At 44.6% G+C, this 21,651-nt stretch overlaps 1 protein-coding gene across 5 annotated transcripts in view; it reads right to left on the reverse strand.

The window, feature by feature from the left end:
• Window positions 1-1,886: 1,886 nt before the first annotated feature.
• LOC115201279 (myosin-16) overlaps window positions 1,887-21,651 on the reverse strand; it is a 48,857-nt gene continuing 29,092 nt past the window's right edge. For all 5 annotated transcript variants that reach the window (XM_029764768.1, XM_029764771.1, XM_029764770.1 and 2 more), the window contains 17 exons: window positions 15,699-15,755; window positions 10,984-11,070; window positions 10,562-10,807; window positions 10,232-10,349; window positions 8,939-9,066; window positions 8,382-8,578; window positions 7,746-7,878; window positions 7,384-7,600; window positions 5,505-5,641; window positions 4,886-4,989; window positions 4,313-4,505; window positions 3,855-4,058; window positions 3,514-3,639; window positions 3,165-3,335; window positions 2,822-3,022; window positions 2,523-2,669; window positions 1,887-2,327 (listed from right to left, as the gene is read on the reverse strand). In XM_029764768.1, coding sequence (XP_029620628.1) covers window positions 2,172-2,327; window positions 2,523-2,669; window positions 2,822-3,022; window positions 3,165-3,335; window positions 3,514-3,639; window positions 3,855-4,058; window positions 4,313-4,505; window positions 4,886-4,989; window positions 5,505-5,641; window positions 7,384-7,600; window positions 7,746-7,878; window positions 8,382-8,578; window positions 8,939-9,066; window positions 10,232-10,349; window positions 10,562-10,807; window positions 10,984-11,070; window positions 15,699-15,755 — 2,622 coding nt within the window. In that variant the 3' untranslated portion in view covers window positions 1,887-2,171. The remainder of the gene's footprint in view (window positions 2,328-2,522; window positions 2,670-2,821; window positions 3,023-3,164; window positions 3,336-3,513; window positions 3,640-3,854; window positions 4,059-4,312; window positions 4,506-4,885; window positions 4,990-5,504; window positions 5,642-7,383; window positions 7,601-7,745; window positions 7,879-8,381; window positions 8,579-8,938; window positions 9,067-10,231; window positions 10,350-10,561; window positions 10,808-10,983; window positions 11,071-15,698; window positions 15,756-21,651) is intronic.

Raw genomic sequence — 21,651 nt, forward strand, 5'->3', positions numbered from 1 at the left:
TTATAAGCAAGTATACATTTTTATATTTTATATTTTTTTACAGAACATTTGAGCTGGAGAATATAAACGTGATGAAGTTTTTAATAAGAGTGGTTTTGGTTATCATCAGTATTATGAACTGAATCACAAACAAATATCTAGGATGGATTAAATCATACAAATGAAATCAACTTGACAACAATCTTATTGACATTAGCATTGTTGTTATACAGTTGAAGTCGGAAGTTTACATACACTTAGGTTGGAGTCATTAAAACTTGTTTTTCAACCACTCCACAAATTTCTTGTTAACAAATGATGGTTTTGGCAAGTCGGTTAGGACATCTACTTTCTGCATGACACAAGTAATTTTTCCAACAATTGTTTAGAGGCAGATTACTTCACTTATAATTCACTGTATCACAATTCCAGTGGGTCTGAAGTTTACATACACTAAGTTGAATGTGCCTTTAAACAGCTTGGACAATTCCAGAAAAGGATCTCATGGCTTTAGAAGCTTCTGATAGGCCAATTGACATCATTTGAGTCAATTGGAGGTGTACCTGTGGATGTATTTCAAGGCCTACCTTCAAACTCAGTGCATCTTTGCTTGACATCATGGGAAAATCAAAGGAAATCCGCCAAGACCTCAGTAAAAACATTGTAGACCTCCATAAGTCTGGTTCATCCTTGGGAGCAATTTCCAAATGCCTGAAGATACCACATTCATCTGTACAAACAATAGTACACAAGTATAAACACCATGGGACCACGCAGCCGTCATACCGCTCAGGAAGGAGACGCGTTCTGTCTCCTAGAGATGAACGTACTTTGGTGCGAAAAGTGCAAATCAATCCCAGAACAACAGCAAAAGACCTTGTGAAGATGCTGGAGGAAACAGGTACAAAAGTATCTATATCCACAGTAAAACGAGTCCTATATCGACATAACCTGAAAGGACGCTCAGCAAGGAAGAAGCCACTGCTCCAAAACCGCCATAAAAAAGCCAGGCTATGGTTTGCAACTCCACATGGGGACAAAGATTGTACTTTTTGGAGAAATGTCCTCTGGTCTGATGAAACAAAAATAGAACTGTTTGGCCATAATGACCATCGTTATGTTTGGAGGAAATAGAGGGAGGCTTGTTAGCCGAAGAACACCATCCTAACCGTGAAGCACGGGGGTGGCAGCCTCATGTTGTGGGGGTGCTTTGCTCCAGGAGGGCCTGGTGCACTTCACAAAATAGATGGCATCACGAGGGAGGAAAATGAGGTGAATATATTGAAGCGACATCAGTCAGGAAGTTAAAGCTTGGTCGCAAATGGGTCTTCCAAATGGACAATGAACCCAATCATACTTCCAAAGTTGTGGCAAAATGGCTTAAGGACAACAAAGTCAAGGTATTGGAGTGGCCATCACAATGCCCTGACCTCAATCCTATAGAACATTTGTGGGCAGAATTGAAAAAGTGTGTGCGAGCAAGGAGGCCTACGAACCTGACTCAGTTACACCAGCTCTGTCAGGAGGAATGGGCCAAATTTCACCCAACTTATTGTGGGAAGCTTGTGGAAGGTTACCCAAAATGTTTGACCCACATTAAACAATTTAAAGGCAATGCTACCAAATACTAATTGAGTGTATATAAACTTCTGACCCACTGGGAATGTGATGAAATAAATAAAAGCTGAAATAAATAATTCTCTCTATTATTCTGACATTTCACTTTCTTAAAATAAAGTGGTGATCCTAACTAACCTAAAACAGAGGTGTAGGTGTATGTAAACTTCCAACTTGAACTGTATGTATTGTATACCACAAAATCCAGAAAAAATATTGCTTTGAAATGTCTGACACTACATGTATGTAGGGAAATTTGTTTGGACTTAAAAGTAAAAACATACAAACTTAGGATCTTAATTTGAGAATTGTCCTGCACAGCAGGAAACACAAACTTGTAGTTTATTTGAATTTTAAAAAGTCTTCTAAAGTTTAATTTTTACTTTAAAAATTTCAGACTTCATTTACCAAAATGAAAAATGTATCAACCCCTACAAAAATGGCCATTAATTATAATCCACATTTCCTGCTGTAGCAAACTGGCTCAAATTAAGATCCTACATATGTAAGACAGTACATGTTTCTTTGCTCCAACTGGAATGTTTGGTACATCCAACTGACTCCCTCCCTAGGTGCTAGTCTATCATGAGTTTCTTCAGGGAGTTGAGATAAGCTGGGATGAGGGAGCTGACCGAGTCATTGTCATCGTTGATGATCTTCTCGCTTCTACCCTCTGACCCCACGGAACTGGGTGACCTCACGATCCCCCCGGGGTACGGCGTGCTGTAACCCTGGAAACGTGCAAGAGGACGAAACATCAGATCAACGTTATGATCACTTGCTTGACTAACAACAACTCAAAACAATACATAGAATTTATCTTTCAATTTAAAGCACAGATGTGACCCACAGTTTCAGTACAGACAATATTAATGATGATTTGACTATCTTGAATTCAAGTTAATAGTTAAGGTTATAGCACTTACAGACGAGTATCCCTTGCTGAAGCTACCGCGGTTCTTGGTCCTGATCTTGGTGAGGGCTGACTCGGCTATGTCTGCCCTTTCTTCAGCATCGTCCAACTCATGTACTGTCTTCCTGTACTTAGCGAGGTTCATGTTGGCCTGCTCCTCCTGTAGGAAAGGTGCAAGTCATGTTGTAAAGACAAAATATGGAGTCTGGAGAACGGAATGAGAGAGACTGACTGAGAGAAAGCGAGAGGAGGGGAAAAGGGAGAGCGAGCGAGAGAAACGGATGGACAGTCAGGCAAACAGACAAGCCTTACCGTCTCCTCTACTTGTCTCTTGTAGGCCTTCATCTTGTTCTGGAGTCTCTCCACCAGTTCCTGCATGCGGTGTTGGTTCTTCTGGTCCTCCTCGGACTGGAACAGCAGCTCCTTCAGACGACGCTCGTTCTTACGCAGCGTCTTCACCGTCTCAGCGTGACGCTTCTGCTCCGAGTCCAGCTCCAACTCCAGCTCCTTCACCTAGAGACAGACACATGGTCAGTCTAGAAAAATATACATTTTCATGCCCATCTTTCTCTGAAAAACTGGGCAATATGACAGAAACAACCATTTGAAGGTTTAGGAACAGTGTTTGTGCATATGTGAGTGTGTGTGTGTTTACCTTGCCCTCCAGTTTCTGGATGATCTTCTTGCCTCCTTTGAGGGCCATCTGCTCAGCCTCGTCCAGCCTGGTGCCCATGTCTTTTAACTGGGCCTCCAGACCCTTCTTCACCCGCTCCATGTGCAGGGTGTGGTCCTGCTCTAACCTCAGTTCCTCTGACACACGCGCTCCCTGGAGAGAAGGGACATCAATTTCTATTCCACTGGTTCTCAAAGACAGGCGTACATACAGTACATTTGTATTGTATTGATACTTTCAGAAATATATTTTTATTAAAAAAATATTTATAAATAATGTTCTATTGACAAGTCAATTAAAATGAATGATCAAAAATCCGGTATTGTCCTACCTCACAGTTGGCCTTCTTGATCTTGTCATTGGCTCCTCTCAGTTCGTTCTGCAGCTCCTCATGCTCCTGCTGCAGTGCCTGTAAATCCACATCCAGTTTCCTCCTACCACTCAGCGCTGACTGGAACTACAGCAGGAAACAAAACCACCATGAACTTGACAACATGAGGTTAGCATGGGAGAGGATTGATCCATGTATCGGCTGAAGTTCTGTTCTTCATTGTTTATTCAGTGAGAAACTGAGCGCTTTAAACCTAATGTTCATAATGTAACTAAACCAGTTTAATTTGATTTACTATTGATGAAAACACTGAACAGAAGGTGTTGCAATCTGTACTCTACCTGGTTGTTGAGGTCGTTGTACTTTTCGTTGGTCTCTGTAAGCTCAATCTCTAAGGTTTTGCGTTGTCTGTCAGCGTTCTCCAGCGCCCCACGTGTCTCCTCTCCCTCGCTCACCAGCAGGAGGCAGCGTCGCTCCAACACGGTCTGCTCCTCCCTCCGCTCCTCCTGCCCACGCACCTCCTCCTCCAATTGGCCCTGCAGTTCCTAAGAAAGAAAAGGAGAGAAGAGGAGGTCAATCCACTAATCAATCAATCACATTCTGTATGCAGCTCCTTTCAGAGGGCGGAAAGAGGAGAGAAAAGGAGGTAGAGAAAGAGAGGGAAACACTGAAGAAAGAGTCGGGCAAGCAGAGGAGACTGGGTAAAGGAAGGAGCAAGGGGATGAGGAAAAACTAAGGAAGAGGAGGACGAGAGAGCAAAAGAGAGAGGGAGAGAAGCGATGGAGGTGTAGAATCTCACCTTGATCTGCTGCTGCATCTTCTTTGTGTTCTTGGTGAGCTCTATGTTGTTCTTGGTGAGCAGGTCCACCTGTAGTTCCAGTTCATTTAGGTCAGATTCCAGCTTCTTCTTCACCCTCAACCCCTCACCACGACCTTTGACCTCCACATCCAGACTGGCCTGAAGGGACTCCAGCGCCCTCTGGTGGCTCTTCCTGGAAGGGGAGGAGAGAGAGCGAGAGAGAGAGAGGAGGGGGTTATCAATAGAGCAATCAACTGAAGAAGCAGGGCCGGATTACGGAACGGGTGGGGGGGGGGGGATTACCCCCTGGAGGTTGGGGCCTCGCTAAATAGCATATGAACATGCCATAAGCAATGGCAAAATGTTTTAGAATAGCATTATAAAACTTCACATTTTTCTCTCTGCCCAATAGCAAAATATGTTGCAATGCAGGAAGTTAGCTGTTTTCCCCAAAAGCTAAAACAATTCCTTAAAATAAATCCCTTTTCAGTTGAAAAGTAAGACAAAGGGCAGAGGGGAAAAACACATTTTTCTTAAATGAAAATGCAGCTCTATGGACAGTGGGTATCTTACCTTGCTGCCTCAAACTCCTCCTCTTTCTCCTGGAGTCTCCTCTCCATGTCTCCTTTAGCCTGGGACAGTTCCAGATGCAGACGCAGCACCTTGGTCTCCTCAGCCTGGAGGGGGTAGGGGTGGAGCAAGCGAGGGGGTGGGAGTGCGAGGGAAAGAAAAGTAGAGAGAGGTGGGTGAATCAACCATCTATGCCGAGTAGCCAGGGGGCTCCTGTCTAGTAAGATTCCAGTCCCTGGAGGGCCAGGCTGATTATAGGAGCAGATAGCTGATGGTGTAGTGTTATCAGTGGCTGGGATCTGTCTGCTCTCAGCCTGCATGACTGGCCAATACTAATTGAAACATGTTGTCTGGGGGCCTTTTCTCCCCTCTCACTGTCAGATCTGCCACATAGCTGCCACACTGTTTCACCTCCACACCTCAGTCTTACATTGTGTATGACGTACGCTGAGGAGAATTGAACTCTTATGTAAACAGAGATCAAATAATATTGAATGTGACAATGATCTAAGATAACACATTCAAATGCATATTACGTAATAGTTGTGGAATGCTTGGTGTAGACTTATTTTACTGTAACCATTCCACCCAATATGGCCACCTCCTACTGTAACCTCCATACCTCTAAGGCAGCTTCAGACTCTTCCAATGAGGCCTGCAGCTCCTCCTTCTCCATCTCTATCTTCTTCTTCGTCTTCTGCAGCTCGTGGACGCTCTTGCCTCCATCCGAGAGCTGGTCAGTCAGGTCAACTATCTCCTCTGAGTTAATGACAGAAGAGTTACACTCAGTCACGCAGAAAACATCTCGAGAGATCATGAGAATGTTTTTCCCAATAGTTTTCATGTAAATAAAGAGTGTCTAAAATGGAGCCCTGTAGAACACCTAATGGCCTCCATTATTTCAGTAACTGGAAGTTTTCCTTTTTACCCTGGGCTTTAAACATGTATCATCTCTCACCCTAAGCTACAAGACTGTTTCGCAAACACAGATTGGAATATGTTCCGGGATTCATCCAATACATTGAGGATATTAACTCATCAGTCACCGGCTTCATTAATAAGTGCATCAATTATGTAGTCCCCACAGTGACCGTACGTACATTTCCCAACCAGAAGCAATGGATTACAGGCAACATGCGCACTGAGTTAAAGGCTAGAACTGCTGCTTTAAAGGAGCGGAATATAAATCCGGACAGTTATAAGAAATGCTGCTACGCCCTCCAATGAACCATCAAACAGGCAAAGCATCAATAAAGGACTAAGATTGAATCCTACTACACTGGCTCTGACACTTGTCGGATGTGGAAGGGCTTGCAAACTATCATGGATTACAAAAGGAAACCCAGCCACAAGCTTGCCCAGTGACGCAAGCCTACCAGATGAGCTAAATGCTTTCTATGCTCACTTCGATGCAAGCAACAATGAACCATACATGAGAGCACCAGCTGTTCCGGATGACTGTGTGATCATGCTCTCCATAGCCAATGTGAGTACAGGAAGGAAGAAGCCACTGCTCCAAAACTGCCATTTAAAAGACAGACTACGGTTTGCAACTGCACATGGGGACAAAGATTGTACTTTTTGGAGAAATGTTATCTGGTCTGATGAAACAAAAATTGAACTGTTTGGCCATAATGACCATCATTATGTCTGAAGGAAAAAGGGGGAGGCTTGCAAGTCGAAGAACACTATCCCAATTGTGAAGCACGGGGGTGGCAGCATCATGTTGTGTGGGTGCTTTGCTGCATGAGGGACTGGTGCACTTCACAAAATAGATGGCAGGATAATTATGTGGATATATTGAAGCAACATCTCAAGACATCAGTCAGGAAGCTTCCTAGGGCTAGGGTCCTTTTTTCAGAATTTCCGCCTCACTGACGTGCCCAAAATAAACTCCCTAGTACTCAGGCCCAGAAGCCAGGATATGCATATAATTGGTATCTTTGGATAGAAAAACACTTTGAAGTTTGTAGGAATGTTAAAATAATGTATGAGACTATAACACAATTGATATGGTAGCCAAAAACCCAAAGAAAGAACAACTTGATTTTTTTTTTTTCGATCCCATGCTCTTTCAATGGAAAGCTATGGGTCCTATGCAATTCCAGCTCCCAGATTGCAATTCCTATGGCTTCCACTAGATGTCAACAGTCTTTGTTGTTTCAGGCTTGATTCTTCCAAAACGAGGAAGAATTTTGAGTTTTGGTACCGGGAGTCACAGTTGGAAATCAATCTGTGGGTGCGTGACGAAGAGGACTTTTCTATTGAACATACTTCTTTCTGAATGAAATATTATAGTTTGTTTACATTTTAAGTTACCTGAGGATTAAATAGAAATGTAGATTGACTTGTTTTAACAGCATTGTTGGGAAAGGGCTCGTAACTAAGCATTTCACGATAAAGTCTACACTTGTTGTATTCGGCGCATGTGACAAATAAAATTTGATTTGATCCTGGTAGGCCTTGTTCCAGGGCTTTATACTCTGGTTTTTAACCCTCACCCTGGTAGGCCTTGTTCTCCCTGCGTAGGACATCTCCCTGTTCCAGAGCCTCTTCATGGGCCGTCTTCAGTTTGAAGAGCTCCGTGGCGTGCTGTCTGCTCTCCTTCTGACAACCCTCCACCTCCAACACCAGCTCCTCACATTTTTGCCTCCAGTCACCCAGTTGCTTCTCCAAGATGCGTTGTTTCTTATCCAGCGCCTGGCCACAATTACTAGCCTGGAAGGAAGAACAATGAAGGTAGAGGGATGGGTCATTATCACCCGCCAGCTACCATTTTATCAGTTATGACCAGTTATTAATTGATTACATTGATAAAGGAGGTTATTCAGCTCCTCTGCTATGTTTGAATGTGTCCTCTTACCTTCTCCAGGTCTATACAGAGGTCCTCCACCTCTCCCTGTAGTCTCTGCTTGGTCTTCTCCAGAGAGGAGCACTTAGCCTGGGTGGCCTCCACCGCCTCCTCAGCCTCCTGGAGCCGAGACGCCAGCTTCTTCCTGGAACGCACACAAATGTCTGGATATGAAGGTGTGTGTGAGAGTGTCTCAATACCTGTACATACTTGTAGCATGTGACATTTTGAAAGTATGCTTTAGATGCCAGGATGTCATATTAATTTTGGCTGTCGTCTAGTACAATTCGCTGCATGCGATTGAAGAAGATTATCAGCTTTTCAGACCCATGTGTGTTTGACAACACTCAGCTCAAAATCAGGGGATAGGCTGTTGCGAAATGAATGTCGGGAAACATTACGCATTATCAGTATGGTGAGCCTAGTATTTTATGTTTGTTGCTTACTGCATAAATGTTTACTTAGCAGTATGTTCTAAATAGTATGTTGTACGATTGGCACACAGTATGTTCTTGTAGTAAGAAGTAGGCAAGATTTTGGGTGTAACTCTCACTTCTTGTCTTCTAGCTCAGCTGCGTTTGTGTGTGTGTGTGTGTGTGTGTGTGTGTGTGTGTGTGTGTGTGTTCTGTATACTAGTATGTGTCTTACTTGGTCTCCTCCAGTTCGTCCAAGTGCTGTATGGCGTCCGCCTCATGTCTGGTCCTCCAATGTGTAACCTCGGTGTTGAGTTTGGAGATGAAGCGCTGCAGCTCCAGCTTGCTCTCCTGCTCCTCCTCCAGCTGTTCCTTCAACACCTCACACTCCTGACGCAGCCCTGCCAGACTGCTGGCCAGGGCCAGCTTAGACTGGGGACAGTGAAAAAGACACACACTGTCACATACACTGCCACATACACTGTAACACACTCCTGAAGCAGCACAGCCAGACTGCTTAGAATGGGGGAGAGATACTCACATACTGTCGAAGACATCTGAAAGCTATAAGGATCCGTAATGAAACATTGTGCGTAGGGAGGACACATATTTGGGATATGAGGTCATTTCGATGCTTAGATTCCTCAATTCTTATCAGTTATTGATACAACTGACAACATTCACCTCATAATCAGGAGTACAAAATACACTCCTCCTCCCCACACCCACACACACACACACACGCACACACTCTCAGCACACACACCCCCACACACCACTGCCTGGTCCTACCTTGAGCTCCTCGTCCATCTGTTTCTTGATGTCTTCATGTTGGGTCACAATCAGGGTCTTGGAGCGACAGACCTGGCTGGCTCTGCTCTCTGCCTCCTCCAGCTGTCTGGCCAGGTCTGTGTTGTCAGCTAACATCACACAGAGAGAAGACAAGTTAGAGACACAACCAGGGGCTAGATTCTATCAGATCCGTGCCAGCCGACACCCGCAAAGCGTTTATTTTGGCAGTGTCGGAGGTCGAACTAAGCTAGAGCAGTCAAATCCACAAGCGGCTTGCAGCATTATACTTAAAGCGGACATTGCCATTGGCTGCATGGAGTCGCATTAAGGGAAATCCCATACAGCCTTCTCTAGTTCAAACACTGGAATGCGAGACGTAATGTACACCTCGATTAGGCTGATAGAAATCCTCATTATTTAGTTTAATGATTTTCAACTTGAGTGTCATTATTTTTATAGACCCTACACTTTCCTGTTCTGAACATCTAACGCAAGTGGGATGGGTGTGGCTTCGTGACTGACCACACAAGCAGCCGATTTGACATCTTTAACGTTATACCTTTGACACCACCAAAATACCATCTTTGAGGGTGTCTGGTATCGCGGGTGAACGCTTGATCTGATTGAATCTGGGCCAGGTGTGTTATCAACTACCAGGACATACAGGGGACAGAAACCGACTTGGTCAAAACTGATATGTCCGACTGGGTTTGTACCCGATTCAGCACTTTTACCATACATCTAACTGATATAAACACATTCATATATTTATATGATAGCTATACTCACAGTGATTTTTAATACACAGAGCAGACACAGAGAGAGGACTCTTCACGGAATTCGCAGAGAGTTCATGGCGGCACTTTATATGATACTTAATGATATTTTCCCTGCCGCATTCAAGGCCATCTGAGGCCAATAGTGTTCCACTGTCAACCCTGAGCAGCAGTGTCCAGTGGAGAAGCTGTAAATGATATAGTTTCTTCTAGTGTGTCTTTTTCCCATTGCTCAGCACTGGACTGGGCTGAACTGAGTTTGGCTGGCGGTAGGCCAGTTGGTCTGAACTCAAGGCTGTGTCATAAGGTCTCTGTTGCACCACAGCCCTGTTCGATCTGTGTGTACAGTCCTAGTGCTGACAACTCTGTTCAATCTGTTTGTGTGAGTGTTTGTACTCCGCACTCTAAGCCAAGTAAAAGGTTAAACCCGATTGAACTAAACATTGGAGACACGCCAAAGGCTTTGAGCTTTCACTTGGTTGTGTGTGTGGTTGTGTGTCTGCACTTGTACGTGTACCTGTGAGTCTGTTTCTGGCTACGTTGACCTCAGTCAGGGCTTTCTGCAGATCGTCTCCTCTGGTGTTGGCCTCAGAAAGCTGCTCCTCCAGCTTCCTCAGCTGGCTGTCTGTCGACACCTGGGGATAAGGTGAAAACATGGCATTTCTAGGCGTTTTGGCCATATTACATAGGCACTCACATGATTCTTTTTAGAGTGTGAATAAAGATCGAGACCTGGAAAGCTCTCTTGAGGTTTTACAAGACACCTCCAAAAGCTTGATGTGGGTCATTGTGATAGAACGAATCGCTAACTCTCAGGGACAGCCTTCCCATCCGAGGTGTGACTAACCCTGACTTTCTGCAGGGTGTCCAGTGAGGCAGCAAGGTCCTCCAGCTCCATGCGTAGACTCTGTTTCTCCTTGTCCAGCTTGGCCCTGGTCCTCTGTAGACTCTCACACTGCTCTCCCAGCTCTGCCATCGCATCGCCATGACGCTTCCTTAGAGACGCAGCCAGGGCCTCTGATTGGATAGAAGACTCCTCCAAGTCCCTCCTCAGACGCTGGAGCTCCGCCTCCCGCTTTTTATTTACTTCAATCTGAGGGAGTGATGGAGGGAGAGAGAGGGGGAGGTAGAAGCTAGTCATCCTGTTTACAATGGCTATGATTACTGTTACATTCCTTCCCATTACTGGTCAAATGGAGTGACATGTGAAGTGCAAGTGTCAATACATCTCAGGGTTACATGCTAGAGTATGTCTGTCTGCATGTGTACCTGTGAAGCTGTGGCTCCCCCGGCCTCCTCCAGTCGGTCAGTGAGGTCATCCAGTTCTCTGGTCAGATCAGCTCTCTGCTTCTCCACCTACAAAACAAAGTCATTTGTAGTCTCTCATAATAGACTTAACAATTACAAATTAGTTGGCTAGAGGCCAGTGCTCATGAGGGATTTGTTTCTGGGTGCAGAAACAGATCCTGCTCAGTTTATCACAAACAGTATCCTTTCCACACACAGTGACATCATCAAAGCGAGACTCTTGTCGGTGGGTTATATCTTCCTTTTGTAAACCAGCTGTGGTCATCTATGTAACAGCCTGAGAGCATCTAAAGCGACAAAACATTGATTGCTGCAGTTTTATTAATTAAATATGCTGGAAACACTGTAAAGATATTGATAAGCAAAGTCCCTGCAGATTCGATCTGGACCCACCAAAATGATCCCACATCCTGGGGATTTCTGTGATTGAAAGACACCAACAGGAAGTGACCTCCACAGGGTTCAGAGGTCAGGATCAGTGCACCTGTCCAATCAGAGCACAGCAGGGAGGAGCTTCCGTTGCAAAGTCCAAATATTGAGCGACTCCTATTTGTTGGTCATCTACAGTAGCTACTACCATCTCTGTGTTTCCAGGTAGAGAAGGCCAGCATGTGAGTACTTCAAGTGTAAATGATTTAAATGTCTATATAAAATCTATGTTGTGCTAGACCAGACTAAGCATCATCTCCATAAATATAATCTTCAAAGGACAATCACAATCAGAGGGGTAATGACAGGCTTGGGTGATGTTTATCTAAAACTTGAGGTATTTCCATTATAAAACGAGGCAACACATGTAATGGTTATAGTAGTCTGAAACATATGGTTGTGAAATGCACAAACAATCAAAGCTTTAGAAGTTCTTCCAGTTGAACGCAGTTGTTGGTTTTATGTTGATCTTTTACTGTTGTTTCAAAGCTGTTGTGAATGTTGAGAGGGTCTGTAGCCCGTTCCTCCAGTCAAATGACCCAGTGGCCTCATGGATGGAATGTTCTAAATGTTTTTCATAATAACAAAAAAAGATTATTTTTTAAACGACAAAAATCTGGTGTTTCTATGTCAAACAGTTTTGTTATATTTCAGTCTTCTGTGATGTACAAGTTGAAGTCGGAAGTTTACATACACTTAGGTTGGAGTCATGAAAACTCGTTTTTCAACCACTCCACAAATGTCTTGTTAATAACAAACTATAGTTTTGGCAAGTCGGTTAGGACATCTACTTTCTGCATGACACAAGTAATTTTTCCAACAATTGTTTACAGACAGATTATTTCACTTATAATACACTGTATCACAATTCTAGTGGGTCAGAAGTTTACATACACTAAGTTGACTGTGCCTTTAAACAGCTTGGGAAATTCCAGACAATTATGTAATGGCTTTAGAAGCTTCTGATAGGCTAATTGACATCATTTGAAGGTACCACATTCATCTGTACAAACAATAGTACGCAAGTATAAACACCATGTGACCACGCAGCCGTCATACCGCTCAGGAAGGAGACGCATTCTGTCTCCTAGAGATGAACAACAGCAAAGGACCTTGTGAATATGCTGGAGGAAACCAGTACAAAAGTATCTATGTCCACAGTAAAACGAGTCCTATATCGACATAACCTGAAAGGCCGCTCAGCAAGGAAGAAGCCACAGCTCCAAAACCGCCATAAAAAAAGCCAGGCTACGGTTTGCAACTCCACATGGGGATAAAGATCATACTTTTTGGAGAAATGTCCTCTGGTCTGATGAAATAAAAATAGAACTGTTTGGAGGAAAAAGGGGGAGGCTTGCAAGCCGAAGAACACCATCCCAACCGTGAAGCCCGGGGGTGGCAGCATCATGTTGTGGGGGTGCTTTGCTGCAGGAGGGACTGGTGCACTTCACAAAATAGATGGCATCATGAGACAGGGAAAATTAGGTGGATATATAGAAGCAACATCTCAAGACATCAGTCAGGAAGTTAAAGCTTGGTTGCAAATGGGTCTTCCAAATGGACAATGACCCCAAGCATACTTCCAAAGTTGTGGCAAAATGGCTTAAGGACAACAAAGTCAAGGTATTGGAGTGGCCATCACAAAGCCCTGACCTCAAGTCTATACAAAATTTGTGGGCAGAACTGAAAAAGCGTGTGTGAGCAATGAGGCCTACAAACCTGACTCAGTTACACCAGCTCTGTCAGGAGGAATTGATCAGAATTCACCCAACTTATTGTGGGAAGCTTGTGGAACTCGTCCCGAAACGTTTGACATAAGTTAAACAATTTAAAGGCAATGCTACCAAATACTAATTGAGTGTATGTAAACTTCTGACCCACTGGGAATGTGATGAAGGAAATAAAAGCTGAAATAAATCATTTTCTCTACTATTGTTCTGACATTTCACATTCTTAAAATAAAGTGGTGACTGACCTAAGACAGGGAATTTTTACTAGGATTAAATGTCAGGAATTGTGAAAAACTGAGTTTAAATGTATTTGGCTAAGGTGTATGTAAACTTCCGACTTCAACTGTGTATAATGTGTCATAGTGGGATGCAAACTCAAAATGTAATATATTTCAACTCTATATCTGACATGGAACAGGTATCTTATTTTTTAAACCCACAACCATGTGTGTGAGGTGTATACTTTTGTTTCAAAGTAGATTTGTTTAAGACTACTAAGAAACACTCTGATGTAGCCCACTGCAGTAGAAGGTTAAAGCTTCAGTCCACTGGTAGTGTATGGTAAGCAACACTACCTCAAAGTCAACTGTGTTTGTCCATGAACAGTATTTGTGCCCGCTTCCTGATATTCTCCATTATTTATATATTTTCTGTATGGTCTTCCTCTTGACATGGTTAATCAGCGCTCAAAGTGAAAACAGACTAATCTCATTTCAGCTCCAGCCAAGCAGAAGGATCTCATCTTTCAGTTTCCTGTGCACTCACCCCTCCCCACTCTACCACGCTCCCTATCTCTGTCTCTCCCATGCACTCTGACCTCTGACCTGTTTCTGTCATCACTCTCGTCCAGTCCAGTGACAGTGTCAACAGCTACTTCAGCTCAACACACTTCACAACCGTTCCCTTTCTGTTGTAAACTAAAGAGGCTAAAGGAAGGTCAGCTTTGTCTTAGTCCATGTGGAATGGCAGACACCTCTTGTTTGCAAGAGAGTGTCAGGGAGTTTGGGTGAGCGTTTGTGTGTGTGTGTGTGTCCGACATTCCACTGGGGAGAAGATCCCATGGAAAACAGTGCCGGCACTATCTCCTGGTACTATCTCCTCATCTCTCCCTACCTGAGCTGAGCCAGACAATGGAAAGCCTGTCTGCAGCGCTGGTATGTGTGTTAGAGACACTGAGAAGACCCTGCAGATAAAGCTTTACAAGTCTCTGCCTGTCTCTCTCTCACACTCTGCTGGCTTTAATAGGAGGCAGGGAGAGCACAGGGCTATTAGTTAGGTATACCACCCAGTGTGTGTGTGTGTGTGTGTGTGTGCGCGCCACCCAGAGCTAGGGAAGAAGTGTGCAAACAGCCTAAAGGGACTGGATGTCACTCCATTCACCACCAGTGAGGATGAAATATGTATGTTTCTATCTCTGGCCTGCTTATTGCTACAGTGGAATCACAGCAAGGTCTGTCTCTCTAAAATACACACAAAACTCAAGTCTCGTTTCACATAAGAAGCAGTTAACAATCTCCTCCTACTGTTAAGTGAGCAATCTTCTCTTCTACAAGGGATTGGTTTGACATGGACTAAGCTCCGAGTTTTAAACCTAGTTTTGTAGCCTTATTAACATAAAAATATACCAGATGCCTTTTGGCCACCTTGGCGTGCTGAAGCAGAGGAAGACCGAAAAAATGATCCTCATCCATTACTTCTGTCACGCTCGTGCGGAGCAAGGTGGAGGAATGTGTCCGTGTGTGTACGTAGGTGTGTGTGTATGTGCATGTGCATTTGTGTTTGCATGTGTGTGTGGAATGGTCGGATGTAGGGGTTCTGTTTGCCTCCGGGGCTGCTCTGTGAGTTAACCAGAAACACCAGGGCTTTCCTCTGATTTATTATCACAGGTGCAGCTGATTTGGGGTAACCACCAGAGGCACGGGACAGACCTATTTACCCCACCAGCATGCCAGACACCAGGTCCCCCAAACCCGCTCACTCCCCCATTTGCCTCCATTCCACTTCCCTACTCCAACAGAACCCTCCACTACCCTTCCTGTCTGAAATCAACCTCCCACCTTACCAATTCTCTATTTCATTCTCCAAACCTAACTCCCTTCCCCAGTATTCCTCCTTTACCTTCTCTCTCCTTGACTTCTCTTCCAAGGTTTCAATCCTATGACAGCTCCTAGCTGCACCACGTCTCACAGAGTACTACAGCCGAGCACAGCTCATTTCATCCCACAGCACCTTGGACTGCTCTAGTCTCTGACTGATGTGTGATACAGGACTCTCCCTCAGCAAGCTCTGCCATCCAACACCACAAACATTCACTCGGACAGTTCAGGACATGCCTTGCACTGACCACAGTGGACCGCAGTACTGGCCACAGCACCTCCAAACGTAACGCTAACTCTAGCTCATACCCCTATAACACTAATGACAGCCCAACTCCAGTGAGTTACAGATGCGATAGGTGTGATAGATAGGTGATAATGTAGGGGTTACAGTACTGGACCAGTGACAGAAGTACTGTACCTTGGCTCTCATGGTTCTTTCTGTCTCCAGTTCCTCCTCCAGCTCCTCGATACGGACCTACAAAGAGCAGAGAGATCATAGTCCTCATTACATGCATGATAGAATCACTGCAACTTTCTGCCAGATTTGAATAATTCCCATTGTCCCAGTAAACTTACATACTCTGCAGAAATACAATGTTTTGTCTGGGCAAATAAGAGGCACCACCCCGTAGTTGGTTTGCTATTTCAGGGCAGTAGGTTTGTGGTGAGAGAGATTCTCATTCTCTGTATTTCTCCCTGGGCTGGTTCAGCATGCCAGTGTTTTTTTTTTCTTTCTTCACAGCAGGAATGTCAGCAGCAGCAGTAGCCTCCATCATTATTTCTACTCTGACCCTCAGACTGGGTCTGCATGGGACTGGGCTTTCATATCAGGTCAGTCAGCTCAACAGAGAATATCAACTGTCATTTCACATTATATTTAATTCATACATGGCTGCCCAACGGGTGGGACTACAGTAATGAAGGATTTCACTTCATGAACATAATGACATAATGAAATGATCGGGTTCATGTTGCAATATTTGATGATATTATAATTGTTACTATAGCTGAATCATTTATTGCACTTTCATCATTAATATATGACATCTATGACATACAATTGTAGGCTATTATTGCTTCAGGATAGACGCAATGTCATGCAGGTTCTAATCACACTAATAGATCTCTAAGTACATTTCAGTTTCCCAAAATCATAACTCAATTCACTGACACACAGGTTGTTTATGCCCGTTTGACACAAACGTATTGCCAGAGTTTCTAAACATCGTTGTCTTCAGGCTCCTAGTCATGTCATGTTCTGTGGTATCTGCAGCTCTATCTTGTCTCAGTGTCAGGAAGTGTGTCTAACACATAGTGTATAGCCCCAGGACATCCCATCACACACACACACTAACATAGCCATCTCTCTCACTACTAACCACAAAACGCAGAGACTCTAAACACTCTAAACACACAGGCAGGGTCATAACTTTAAATATCTCAATCACACCACTTTTTTTAACCCTTATTTTACCAGGTAAGTTGACTGAGAACACATTTTCATGTACAGCAATGACCTGGGGAATAGTTACAGGAAAGAGGAAGAATGAGCCAATTGGAAGCTGGGGATTATTAGGTGACCATGAGGGCCAAATTGTGAATTTAGCCAGGACACCTGGTTTAGCACCCATACTCTTACGATAAGTGCCATGGGATCTTTAGTGACCACAGCGAGACAGGACACCGGTTTAACATTCCATCTGACAGATGGCGTCCTACACAGGGCAATGTCCCCAACCACTGCCCTGGGGCATTGAGATATTTTTTTTTAGACCAGAGGAAAGAGTGCCTCCTACTGGCCCTCGAACACCACTTCCAGCAGCATCTGGTCTCCCATCAAGGACCAACCCTACTTAGCTTAAGAGGAAAGCTAGGAGTGGGATGCAGGGTGCTAACCTTCCCCAACCAGAAACCGTGGATTGATGGCAGCATTCACGCAAAACTGAAAGCACAAACCACTGCTTTTAATCAGGGCAAGGCGACCGGAAACATGACCGAATACAAACAGTGTAGCTATTCCCTCCACAAGGCAATCAAGCAAGCTAAGCATCAGTATAGAGACAATGTAGAGTCGCAATTCAACGGCTCAGACACGAGAGGTATGTGGCAGGGTCTACAGTCAATCACAGACCTACAAAAAGAAAACCAGCCCCGTCGCAGACCAGGATGTCTTGCTCCCAGACAAACTAAACAACTTCTTTGCTCGCTTTGAGGACAATACAGTGCCACCGACACGGCCCGCTACCAAAACCTGCGGGCTCTCCTTCTCTGTGGCCAACGTGAGTAAAACATTTGAATGCGTTAACCCTTGCAAGGCTGCCGGCCCAGACGGCATCCCTAGCCGCGTCCTCAGAGCATGCGCAGACTAGTAGGCTGGTGTGTTTACGGATATATTCAATCAGTCCTTATCCCAGTCTGCTGTTCCCACATGCTTCAAGAGGGCCACCATTGTTCCTGTTCCCAAGAAAGCTAAGGTAACTGAGCTAAATGACTATCGCCCAGTAGCACTCACTTCCGTCATCATGAAGTGCTTTGAGAGACTAGTCAAGGACCATATCACCTCCACCCTACCTGACACCCTAGACCCACTCCAATATCCTTACCGCCCCAATAGGTCCACAGACGACGCAATCGCAATCACACTGCACACTGCACACTGCCCTAATCCATCTGGACAAGAGGAATACCTATGCAAGAATGTTGTTCTTCCATAGCTCAGCATTTAACACCATAGTACCCTTCAAACTCTGGGTCTCGACCATGCCCTGTGCAACTGGGTCCTGGACTTCCTGACGGGCCGCCTCCAGGTGGTGAGGGTAGGAAACAACATCTCCACCCCACTGATCCTCAACACTGGGGCCCCACAAGGGTGCGTTCTCAGCCCTCTCCTGTACTCCCTGTTCACCCATGACTGCATGGCCATGCACGCCTCCAACTCAATCATCAAGTTTGCAGACGACTCTACAGTGGTAGGCTTGATTACCAACAAAGATGATACGGCCTACAGGAAGGGGGTAAGGGCCCTCGGAGTGTGGTGTCAGGAAAATAACCTCACACTCAATGTCAACAAAACAAAGGAGATGATCATGGACTTCAGGAAACAGCAGAGGGAGCAGCCCCCTGTCCACATCAACGGGACAGTAGTGGAGAAGGTGGAATATTTTAAGTTCCTCAGTGTACACATCACGGACAAACTGAAATGGTCCACCCACACAGACAGCGTAGTGAAGAAGGCGCAGCAGCGCCTCTTCAACCTCAGGAGGCTGAAGAAATTTGGCTTGTCACCAAAAACACTCACAAACTTTTACAGATGCACAATCGAGAGCGTCCTGTCGGGCTGTATCACCGCCTGGTACGGCAACTGCTCCGCCCACAACCGTAAGGCTCTCCAGAGGGTAGTGAGGCAAACTACCTGCCCTCCAGGACACCTACACCACCCGATGTCACAGGAAGGCCAAAAAGATCATCAAGGACAACAACCACCCGAGCCACTGCCTGTTCACCCCGCTATCATCCAGAAGGCGAGGTCAGTACAGGTGCATCAAAGTGGGGACCGAGAGACTGAAAAGGCCATCAGACTGTTAAACAGCCATCACTAACATTGAGTGGCTGCTGCCAACATACTGACTCATCTCTAGCCACTTTAATAATTAAAAATTGGATGTAATAAATGTATCACTGGCCACTTTAAACAATGCCACTTTATATAATGTTTACATACCCTACATTACTCATCTCATATGTATATACTGTACTCTATACCATCTACTGCATCTTGCCTATGCCGTTCGGCCATCGCTCATCCATATATTTTTATGTACATATTCTTATTAATTCCTTTACACTTGTGTGTATAAGGTAGTTGTTGTGAAATTGTTAGATTACTTGTTAGATATTACTGCATGGTCGGAACTAGAACCACAAGCATTTCGCTACACTCGCATTAACATCTGCTAACCATGTGTATGTGACAAATAAAATGTAATTTGATTTGTTATGCTGCTGGCCCGAATCATCTCTAAGTCAAATGAGTTTTAGTGATGACAGTAAACAGATGTATAGAACATGCAAATATTTCAACAATGCTCTACAGGTAGCAAAACAACCAGGAGGCTAGTCATTCAGATAACATCCGTATAACTTCAGCTAATAACATTCAAGTTTCCTATGAATGGCACAAGCCCACACAAACATTCCAAAGCATGCAAAAAGAAAGAGAAGAGGAGGGTGAGCGAGCGAGCGAGCGAAAAGCTGTGTAGAAACTCACATGCCAGCGCAGGACCTCAGCAGAGAGCACAGCCATGGTGAGGCAGCAGCAGCCCAACTGACTGACTGACTCTCCCCAACACTCTCTCTCTCTCTCACACACACATACCGACACACACACATGCTGCTACACTCCACTCAGCCGAGCCGCTTCTCCTCAGGCATTCTACACTCCGCACTTCCTGACACACACACAGAGAGAGTAGCAGAGCTCCCCGACTACTCTATTTAATATATTGTATCTGTTTCTGTTACTTCTCCCCCAGTCAACTTTGCCTGAAACTGTTATCGCTAATATTTTTGATACAACAATACTGCACTGTAGAATAACAGTTTGTTGGACCAACTGTTTTTTTTTCTAAACATGCCTGGGAACTGCTGTATTGGCAAACTATTGTGTGCAATGTTTTTACCACAGTAAGTCCATTTCAGCATCATCTTATAAGCATAAGACACCGAAAAAGGAAACAAAACCGTTAGCCCATTATTACAGTGGACTTTTGGAGGGTCTGATATCTGAAATTGCACTTACTTAAACTTTTCACATTAGAGGCTTTTCCCCCAGTGCAACTCTCCACCATTAAATTGAGTATAAATTGCAATCACATGTGAGTTGAGCCTGATGGCTCGGTGATTGTATCTGAGGGGTATTCTATAGCGTGGGCAGCTATATCCTGTCAACCCCCCTCAGAGAGCCCTCAGAGAGGGGAACCAGACCAGAGGCTGAACGATTAGTCTCTCCTGGCACACGCCTACCACAGACCTGCTCCTGCATCGAACTAACCTCATTACAGACTCTACTCCTATCAATAGAACTATCCATACTGTCCACATACGTATGCTCTGATCATTCTAGACTCTAGGCTCGAAAAGTTCTGGAATAAGAACCCTTTGTTTTTTTTAAACACCCTCAGATGGAGCTGTAGCTACCATGAAAATGGCAACTGAAGCGATGGCCAGGTAATTCAAGGCTTTTACCACCTCAGAGCCTCTACACTCTTTAAAATAAAAAAGTGGTATCTGGAACCTAAAAGGGTTCTTCAGCTGTCCCCATAGCAGATCCCTTTGAATAACCCTTTTGGTTCCAGGTAGAACCCTTTTTGGTTCCATGTACAACCCTTTCCACCGAGAGTTCTATATGGAACCCAAAAGGGTTCAGCCTGGAACCAAAAATGCTTACCCTATGGGGGATAGCCGAAGAACCATTTTGGAACCCTTTTTTCTAAGAGTGTAGCTGAGGACAGGAAGGTCAAAATGGTGTTATTAAAAATGATGTGCTCTGTGTACAGTACCCAGGTGGCTGAGGTCCTGGCTCCTGTCCTGTGTTACTTTTACACACGTACTGGACATGCAAACCCACATCTGCTTTAAAGCAAAACCGAAAAATACTGGTCACAAACTAGTTCACGATGATTGACTTGACCTCTGACCTCACACAATGATCCCTTTTCAGTCCGCTAGAATTGCTTTATTATAAACACCATAAAAACAGCCATAAAACCTCTGCCACCACCGAGATGGAAGTGAATAGCATGCATCTGCTAGCCCCATTCTACAACTGCATTCATATTGTGTCTGCCAAAGCTGCTTTGAACTGTAGCGGAGTAGTGGGAGCTCCATCATCATAGCTCTTCACTAGCCAACTCGCCCCCACGGACACAATATAAATACAGAACATTGCACTGTACAGTACACAGGCTGTTCAGAGATATCACAAAGCTATTCAGAGCTTTCTCTTTGAGCTACAACACTCCTAAGAAGCAGCTGAAAAACAGAACTGCTACTCCCAGCAGTACATTGTGCTTTAACTGTACTGTAGGGGGGAAGATAGCTACATCATAAATTAGATATCTCTTTGATTTCCTGTGAGCTACAATGCTGTCTTGGAATCTTGACATATTCACGTGACCTTTATATTTAAACCACACACGAGTGGGCGAGAGACGGGAAGGGACAACCAGTAATCTGGTCTTTTGTTCAGCGCTGGCCTGGACACCTGCATCTTTATCTGTGGGAGGAGATGCTGATCATGATCCAAACACACACACACACACACACACACACACACACACACACCCACACACACACACACACACACACACACA

The sequence above is a fragment of the Salmo trutta genome, chromosome 10, assembly GCF_901001165.1.
Source record: "Salmo trutta chromosome 10, fSalTru1.1, whole genome shotgun sequence".
Lineage (NCBI taxonomy): Eukaryota > Metazoa > Chordata > Actinopteri > Salmoniformes > Salmonidae > Salmo > Salmo trutta.